This window comes from Acanthaster planci, linkage group LG16, assembly GCF_054643075.1.
Source record: "Acanthaster planci isolate LZ-2023a linkage group LG16, COTS_SCS, whole genome shotgun sequence".
Classification (NCBI taxonomy): Eukaryota; Metazoa; Echinodermata; class Asteroidea; order Valvatida; family Acanthasteridae; genus Acanthaster; species Acanthaster planci.
Genome location: NC_141792.1, coordinates 7,671,216 through 7,680,472, shown reverse-complemented (window position 1 = coordinate 7,680,472; position 9,257 = coordinate 7,671,216). Strand labels below are relative to the sequence as shown.

The 9,257-nt window shown below is 45.7% G+C and overlaps 1 protein-coding gene across 6 annotated transcripts in view; it reads right to left on the bottom strand.

Moving 5' to 3' along the window:
• The window catches only part of LOC110986563 (ATP-dependent chromatin remodeler CHD5-like), a 46,696-nt gene that overhangs the window by 5,133 nt on the left and 32,306 nt on the right, over window positions 1-9,257 (bottom strand). For all 6 annotated transcript variants that reach the window (XM_022248524.2, XM_087147077.1, XM_022248525.2 and 3 more), the window contains 7 exons: window positions 8,461-8,608; window positions 7,515-8,151; window positions 6,900-7,032; window positions 5,834-6,029; window positions 4,806-4,987; window positions 1,660-1,864; window positions 114-275 (listed from right to left, as the gene is read on the bottom strand). In XM_022248524.2, the coding sequence (XP_022104216.2) occupies window positions 114-275; window positions 1,660-1,864; window positions 4,806-4,987; window positions 5,834-6,029; window positions 6,900-7,032; window positions 7,515-8,151; window positions 8,461-8,608 (1,663 nt within the window). The remainder of the gene's footprint in view (window positions 1-113; window positions 276-1,659; window positions 1,865-4,805; window positions 4,988-5,833; window positions 6,030-6,899; window positions 7,033-7,514; window positions 8,152-8,460; window positions 8,609-9,257) is intronic.

The following is a 9,257-nucleotide window of genomic DNA, read 5'->3' as shown; positions in this document are numbered from 1 at the left end:
GGAAAAGGAAAGTATGACGCAAAGCAGCGGAATACAAGTTCATGGAAAATGAATAACCTGGGAGTACCCAGGACAAAATCAGTGCCAACACCCATCCTTTTCATTCCTCTCACCTGAATTGGAGATGGCGCTGGAGGCGTTGCTCAGCATGGTGGTGTAATAATTGCTGCCGCCGGTGGCCTGTGTGGACGGGGTACCCGACTGGTTCTTGACGATCACCGCGTGGCCGGGGTCGGGCAGGACCTGTACGTTCCCCTGGGGGATGGTCTGAATGGCTGCAGGGAGGGGAGACAACCCGGGGAACAGATCTCATTTCGGCGACTAGCATTCAAAGCTGATACTGCAGTGGGCACCGCGTGCAAAGGCAGGCGGTGCATGTGCGATAAATTCCTCAGCAATCAACTGAGAGAAATGCATGTGCACCTCGTATTGGGAAACATACTCTTGGGTGTGATGCCATCTTAGAAATGGTGCCTCCTCAGACCCACTGACGCTCTTCTTCCTTGAAGGAGTCCACGCCAGGCTGGTGACAATCCTTAATACTGAGGTTTGTGGGGGTGAGGGGGTGGACTTTGATCGCCGAGGCAAAGCGTATCCAGATCTTGTGTTGGGGGGCTAACTGGACATTTGTTGAAAACCACTGTACAAATTTTTATTCGTAAAAGAATCCTTGTTACCTCTGCCTTCATGGAAACTGGTAGTGCCCTTTCATTTTTTTGAAATGCTGTAGGTTCTTTCCATTACCAAATGGCATCAGGGGGGGGGAATTTTCCCCTCCCCTTCCCCCAGCAGGATAGACCACAGGTGCAAATTGCATTCCATACCGACAGGCTAACCCGCTATTGAATGGTTGAGGACGTCTGGGCTGCTGAGCAGGGGGGCCATGGGTTCACATCCCACCCTGGGTATAAAGCTCAAGTAGATTTTCCCATTGGTGGTGTCCAATTCAAGGAGCGGTGAAGCACAGAAATTGGCGAAGTACACAAAAAGTTTGGCTAATAGGAAGCTGCAGCTAATATTTGCCGATCAGCATGTTATGCTAAGCGGAGTATAACAGAAATGGCACCAGCTCTCAAACCGCACTGAGAATGCAACACCTGTGAAATTGGGCAGGAACTGCGGACAGGCAAAACCCAGTAATAAATATTTACTTCAGCGATGCCCCCCACCCCACCTGAATAAAATATCGGAGGCTGTATTTCCTCTGAGTAAGACTTGAAGTTACAGGCATTTGTGGGTTCTGAGAAAAAGTCTCCCCCTTCAACTGGTGAACATGCACGCTCACTGCGATAACGCAAGCTATTTTGTGTACACTTGGCTGCCTGGACATGTGATCTGGAAAATGTAAACCACCTAGCCTCAAATGAGGTGAAAGCATCGACCAGCTGCAGGGAAAATCAATGTTGCTCACAAGAAGAAAAGTCACATGCATTGTTAGAGGAATTAAAAAAAGAAAAAAAAAATGTAATGGGATTCCATTTGATACGAAAGTAGATTTATCAAGGGCCTTGGGTTTTCCTGGCAGTTTTGGAGCCCCTTTTCCATTCCCGAGGTCAGCGGTTGAAATGCTCGGCGGGGAACGGGACAACACTGGCCAGAGTAGAGTTGCTTGGGACAAGCAGGGGGGAAAAAAGAAGAGGAATATCAGACAAAGCTTACTCTGTCCGAAATGGTTGGTCTGGACACCGGTAAATTGGGGAGGGCCGTGCTGAATGATGGGCCGTCGCCCAGCCGGCTGGCTCCCGGTCGTAAAGTTGCCTCCCGGCCCTGCCCCCTTGGCGCTGTAAGTGGCGTAGGCGGTGGCCGCCGACGCAGGACCGACGGCCGACTTGTTACCCACCCCCTGGGACAGAGGTTGAGCAATCTGAAGCGAGAAAGAGAGAGAGAGACGGACGAGACACAGGGACGGACGGGGAAAGAAAGAAAAGAACACCAGATCAAGTCAAGCGGTTGGGTTGGACGTGCTCATCCACAGTGCAACATTTATTCCTCAAAAACTTAATATCTTTTTTGTGCTTAAATTACGTGTACACTAAAGTTATCTCTTTTTGGTTTGGAACGAGGTCAAACCTACTCAAGTTTAAGTCCTACATGGAAGACTCTCGAAGGCATGAACAACCATTTCAGTCTTCTCTTGAATGCTGAAGTCATTTCAGATTCCTCGAGTTGGACACCACAGAAAACACTAAAAGCTTATGCTGAATAACCACAGGCAACCAACCGTTTTTTTTGATAATCCTCGCAAGTATTGGCATGAATTTCTCTCCCGAGTGTGGCTGGGACTTCATAGCGCAGTGACTTGAGTAAATTTTACCGCACGCTTTGAGTCCGTGAACAGGTAAATAAGTCTGTCATAAATATGGCCCCTGATCATTGATACGCACGAAGTGTTACGAAAACCCTGTTACCAAAAGCCTGGAAATAACCGAGGTGATGTTTAGTTCAAAGTTTGCATACAACAATAGTTCCCTGGAAACAATGAGGGAAATACACATAATTTAGGGTGTGTTTCACTTGTGGCCATAAAAGGGACAGAGGTGTTCACTATGGCATGTTATGCTGTTATTGCATATGTTAGTACAAACTGTCAATTGATTGTCGATTAAATAACATCCAACCTCACTGCCTTCTCGTTATTACAAATAACTTCAAGAGCACATGACCAGCGTGGGTTACCTTGTAAACTTGCCTCATCATTTACATACCAACTACCCTAATACCAGAATTATATTATTATGCAGTGGCCTAATAGTACTATATATTCTTACATACTGATGTTTCTCTGATAAATACCCATTTCGATATACTACTGCCTCCAGGGCCACGGCGCCCTTCAACAGCTAAGACTCAACTTTCAACCCCAGAAGTTACATATGGCAAGTGTTCTTATTCATCTGGCAAAAACAGACAAACAAGTTTTATCTTCATCTTAAATACTCCCCCAAATACCCAGCGACTAACCATATACCCCGTTGCCCACATTGCTTATGATATTAAATCCGTACAACTCCCTGACAAGTGACTACTGTTTAACTAAATAAATAAAAAGGAAAACAAACGGAACAGATCATGTGAGGGTAAACAAAAGAATAAATTTGCATTTCAATTTAAAGCTCCTAAAATAACACAAATCGTGAAGAAATATAAACTCAAGTACTGACACTTATGTACATTAGCTATTATGATGCTTAAAGCATTTCACAGTAACAAAAGAAAAAAGAAAAAACAAGAGAAGCCTTTTCTTAAAAATGGCCTTTCAGATACATTTAACGGCTGACGCCATTTTGTTTTTTGCAAATCCTTAGGTACATCTGGATATAAAATAAGACAAGGTGTCCTTTAATATAAAACGGAGTTTTGAGAAATGCTAATTCTAAGTGACTCCACTTTCTGTATCGCTCTACGATGAAAGTGTTTGACGGCATACGTGTCGAGAAGGAATCAGTGACTGGGTGAATGAACATGATCACATCCTGGGATAGTTATTCAGGTACAGAGGCAGTGCAGTTGAAATTAGTTCCAAGTTGTTAATTGGAAGTCATTTAGTGTGTTTCGGAAAATGTTAAGAAGAGGAATCACATTGAAAAGGTGAAAAAAAATATGGAAGATCCGCAATTTTCTCTTTAAAATCTAAATCAGGAACCCAAAATTTGGGAGCCTGAACTAGCACACACAAGCAACTGCCCGATGAGCTGCACTGTACACGTGCATTGCAACATACTCAGAATACTGGTCAGTTTAGAACTACACAAAGGAACTTCTCAAGGTCAGTTCAAAGTATCTAGTAACCATGGTCATAAAGCACAACCCTGGTGTCTGAGCAGTGTGCTGTGAACACATCTCTTGAGGGCGTTGTAGCTTAACAGTCATTTCTGAAGCCTCCGAGCGACTCTGACTTTTTTCCCAGGGGGCTCCATTTACGATACCAATTTTCAACTGCACTGCTCTCCAAAATTAATCCCGCAAGTTAAGAAACTCCCTGTTTTGTGCATCCAGCAGATATGGCCAGCACTTTGGCTCAACAGTGGCGAATTCTATTCAACTTAATAGATAGTTTCAAACTTCAATTTATTTGCTTTTTGGATTAACTTGAGGCTGTCCTCCAACACTCTGCTTTGATCACAAGGTGAATTGTACCATGGCTGACTGGCTGGCCATGAGGGCACAAGAAGCATTTTCAAAGCCAATTTTGCGGGCAGAATAGGCCTTGTCAATTTTCTGATTTGATTAGTCCGAGAAGGACGAATAAGGATCGAGATCCGTTCATCAACCTGTCAGAGGCAACTAAACCCACAGAAAGCTGGAGTCGGAGACATGGGTACACTCGATTCCAACCCACACCTATCAGCACCCTGTTTGCAGCATTTTTTTTAACAAAGCTGAAGATCTGCAGACGTCCCTGAACTGTGGATACCGATGTTCAGGACAGTACAGCAAACTAGCCAAAAGTTAGATCAGGGGGGCCAGGATAAAGAAAGCATGCTTGAAGCAAAGGAAAGACATCAGTCTTGAACGGTAAAAACGATCGCAATTAAACTGTGCTGCAGCTTTTGTGTGGAACTAGAAACAAAATTCATTTGAGTAAAGAATATGTGAGAATCAGCTTTTTCTCGGAAGGGCTTTTCAGAGCCAATATATCAATTTGTCGCCATTTACAGAAAAGCTGTAATAAGCCTTCATGCATGCTTTCACGCCCAGACTCCCAAGTATTAAAGAACAAACCACTGCTTTTCCTTGTTAAATACCCGTGAAATGGTGCATTGGCGTGCCAGTGTGAGGTCTCTCTATTTTGTCATCTTTTTTACCTGTTGGGTCTGGGCTGGATGGCCCTGGGCATTGTGGCCGTCACGATTGGCCAGCCGGCTCAGGATGCTCCGCTCCGACATCTGAAGGCGCGCCACCACGGGAGGGATGCGGGACAGGGTTGCCGGGAGACGGGCCACGTCCGACTTCATGTCGCTCAAGAGCTCCTCCAGTTGGTTCAGCACTGGGGGGGGGAGGGAAACAGGAACATTTTTCAATTTAGGTATTTCATTTTCAAAGATTTTATTAGTCAATGGCTGTACTGGCGGGAGGAATTTGTACTGGGCGATAATGGGCGGCTTTGTAAGTCTGAACTTCACCAAGTTGCCCAGCAGGCAGGGGACGCTCAAGTCCAGCCCAGTCAGGCATGTCCTCAAGCAAGACATTTTACCTCAATTTGGCCTTGGGCTTTGTTAAAGACAAGGCTTCAAATACATCCGGGTCAAACTGACCTAATCCAGAGTCTGAAGCACCTGTTTGGTGATTCCCACAACAAACCAGTCTTATGGCTTTGTGATTGCATTTTTGTCTCTCTCATTCGTGTCCTACAGACAAGCAAACATGTGGGACCTTGAAAGAGGGAAATATTCCACTGGGAATTCTAGTACATGGGACCCACTCTGTCACAAGTCACAAGAGCCACTTTTGAGTTAACGACTTTCAAAAGAAACAACCCTAATGTATGAACCAAATAGGAACCCTCAACATTTTTCGCCCATATAATGTTCATTTTCATCAGGACTCCAGACAGAGAAATAACCAACACAGGCACCTTGACTTGCTAACGCAAACTGGAACAAAATTCCAAAAAAAAAAAGATGACCTTAAGGGCACAGTTTCACAGAAAGGATCGCGTAAGTTATGTTTGAATTTCTATACGATGCTTTGAACAAAGTTTTCTAGTCACATTATCACAATAAGCTGCTCGCCCTTTGACCTCGTCAATTCATCCTGAAGCCCGCGCCCAGGGAGGGGCCTTGCTGTGTCACAGATCCAAGCCTGACGGATTCAAAGTTCCCTTCTCTCTCACCTTTGTGCAGCACGGCGTTGGCTGGCTTGTTGCCGGCCAGCGACTCCTTGGACAGGTGCTGGTGGCTCTCGGCCAGGCACTCTACCTCGGCGAAGCGGGCGTTGAGGGCCATGGCCGGGTGGTTGGGGTCCTGGGTCAGGTTGAGGTAGGCGGCCCGCCGCAGCTGTTCCTCGATGACCAAGGCCTGCTCCAGGAGCTGGCGAGAGAGATGAGCCGTTGATAAAAGCAAGTTAGCGTTAGTTTTGTTCAACTGGTTTTACCAGAACAAGGTACCCCTCATGTTTTCAATTGATGGGTACCCACAGAATTGTGATTTCTCTAAAAAAAAAATGTAAAGGCGAAAGTTAGTTACTTTTCCAAACACTCCTGCCCAAAATGACAGTAACAAAAGACACTTGACCTCAATTCCATCAGGGAAATGTTGACTCAAAGCAAAGTACTGCACTGGATGTAATGTAATTATCACTTTCTCTCTTTTTTTTTCTGTTTTAATTTTTCATTTGTGCAAGTTCAAAATAGTGAAAAAAAAGTTCTTCCCTTCAGAAAGGTCGAGTAAGCATCTGCAAATATTCCAAGTTCTACTCTGTTATTTTGAGATCTTTGGAAAAATCAACTGGGTTGAAATCACAGAAGTCACAGTGAAATACAGGGGCCATATGATCGACTACGTCTGATTTCACTATGGTCAATAGATGGTGCGTCAGGCTGTCTACACTTTGTGGCTGATGAGTGTCCAACAAGGGTTACAGTTCATTTACAAGAGCATTTCAGTTATGCCAAGAGCATTATACAGACTACCGCTCACACCGACTGTTCCATTACGACAACCCCCAAAAATAATGGAAGGGGGTTTCCCTCAAGAACTCAACAGAGATACCATGGACAGGCTTCAAGGTAAATCTAAACAAGGATGCTGACAATACTTTGCATTACTTTCTCTACTGCAAATGCCTTCCAACGCAAAATCCTACAGCTTTGGTTTAAAACGCCCAATTTGAGATAGACGTCCGACAAACATCAAGTGTGGGGATAGCTAGCATCTTGGACCTTTTCCCGCCAGCTTTACCTTGAATCTCCTAGCCAGGAACTTGTTCTTGATCTCCAGGTAGTTACCCTTGCCCAGGTCCACCTTGAAGGGCTCGTTGATGATGGCGTAGCACAGGTCGTTCTGTATGTCCTGCCAGCGACCATACCCGTGTCTAATAACAGCCAAGGGTTAAGGGGGCCAATACGTGTGCGTTAACTGGTTGCTGAATCCCTGCTTAGTTAAACCCTCTGGCAGTGAACACACAGTATGATAAACAGGTGACGGCATCTTAGGGTTATCTCTCTGTCAAATAGTTTCTGTCATAGGGGCGGGCCAACTTTATTCTGCATCTAAGAAGAGTGGTACTAAAGGAATCACTTGATCTTCAAATGTCTACAAAAGGGTGTCCAAAATGCCCAATGAGTAATCAAACATAGTACCTAATGCCCGTTTAGTACCTGGACTCCTTTCAACTCTATAGCTCAGACTCTCCAAATTTCACCAGATTCCCCCAACTTGGGGGGGAGGTTCCTAGATTGTGCTTATACTTGTGAATGGTAAAACAATTTGAAATACCTCTAAACTGAGTGCTGGAAAGTGTCCATAGGGACATTCCTTTGGGGTACTGCCCTGGTTTGACGTGTAAAAGGATACTTGACTATGCCGCTGAGTAGCCAGAAGTCGTGCTTCCGGTGCCAGATCTCATTGGCTCTCTCCCCAACACTCTTGGCCGCCCGCTCCTCGTTCAGCCAGAGCGTGTGCAGCTCCGTGAACCCGCCGTCGGCAATGTTGAAGACAAAGAGCCGCTTGTCCTTCTTGGCGTCAGCCTTCTTGGCCTCCTCTTTGCGGCTCTCCTCCTTCTCGGCTGGCTTCTTGGCTTCCTCCTTGACCTCCACCACGTCGTCGTCATCGTCGTCTTCCTCCTTCTCGCCTGCCGTCCCGTTCTTCTGCTCCTCCTCTGCCTTCTCCTGCTTGTCGTCTCCGCCGTCTTTCTTGGTATCTGCACCGGGCTCCTTCTCATCTTTCGCTTCTTCCTTCGCCTCAGCATTTTCCTCCGTCTCGGCAGCCTCGCCTGTCTTGTCATTGGGCTGACTGGTGCCTTCCTCATCTTTGACTAATTCGACTTTCTCTTCTCCTGTTGGCTCCTGCGTCGTTGCAGCTTCTTTCTCCTTCTCCCCGGCCTCCTCTGTTTCAGACGTCTTGGGATCATCCTCAGATTTCTCCTTGGATACTTCCTGCTCGTCTGTTTCCATCTTTTCTCCAGCTTCGTTCTTATCTGTGGCATCCGGCTCTGCGAGTACAAATGGGCAAGCCAGAAAGTTTTACAGCAGGCTAAAAATAGCTGCACAAAACAGTACCGCGACCACTCCAAGACAGCAATGTAAAGCTGTAAATGAAAAAACCTGTCAAGGGATCGACACTACAGCAACTGTAAAAAACCGGGAGGTGTTTTTAGAGCCAAACTGGGGCATATCAAGTGAGCACATGGGGGCACAGCGACCTGGGTCTCACTTCCTTTCAAATTATTCAGGATACACCGTTTTTGCTTATGTGTTTATAGTTCTCTTAAGACTGAGATTATAGTTTTTATCTTCCTTACTTTCTCCAGCTTCCTCGTCTTTTGCCTCGTTCTTCGCCTGTTTCTCCTGGTCTGGCTGAGTCTTGTCTCCGTCCTCCATCTTGCTCTTGTCCTCCTCCTCTCTGTCGAGGTCCATCGGCTCTTGGCCATCTTTCTCTTCCTTCTTGCTCTGAGGATCAGTCGAGTAAAATCCAGCCATCCATATCAAATAGCCCAAATATTTCAAAACAATGTAGTCTATCCTACCCACTGATAGTAAATGGATAAATACCAGATGGGTGTTCACACAGCCTCTGCGGTGGAGGGGTTAACCATATGCTGCCGGGTTTAATTTTAAGTTGCATGATGTATACCCGGGGGATTTTAAAGGTTTTCCATTTTCAAAATTCTTCAAAAATTCATAACTTCATTTACTGGACGTTTACACCCACACGAATGACTGTCTGACTGTCTGGTGGCCACTCTAATCTGACAGACAACATCTACCGACACCCGAGTATTTCAGCCAGGCCTGCCCCCTTGTAAAAAGAGCCCAGATTGTGCAGTGTTACATAATTTTCTTTTGATCCGTAAACTGGCCCAGTGCACTGCTGGTGTCTTTTCAAATGCAGACCAGATTAACGTGCAGCGGTATTGTATCGCTCATCCCTGGAGAGCTGGAGCGCTTTTGTCCCCGGTGGTAATAATCATTCAATACAATGATGGATTTCCTACACTAATGACAACTGAAAATATTTTGGCAATTCCCAGTAGCTCGGTCTTTTGTTCCTAGTACGGTCTTTTGTTACAAGGCCCAGCTCTTTTGTCCAATTTCAAGC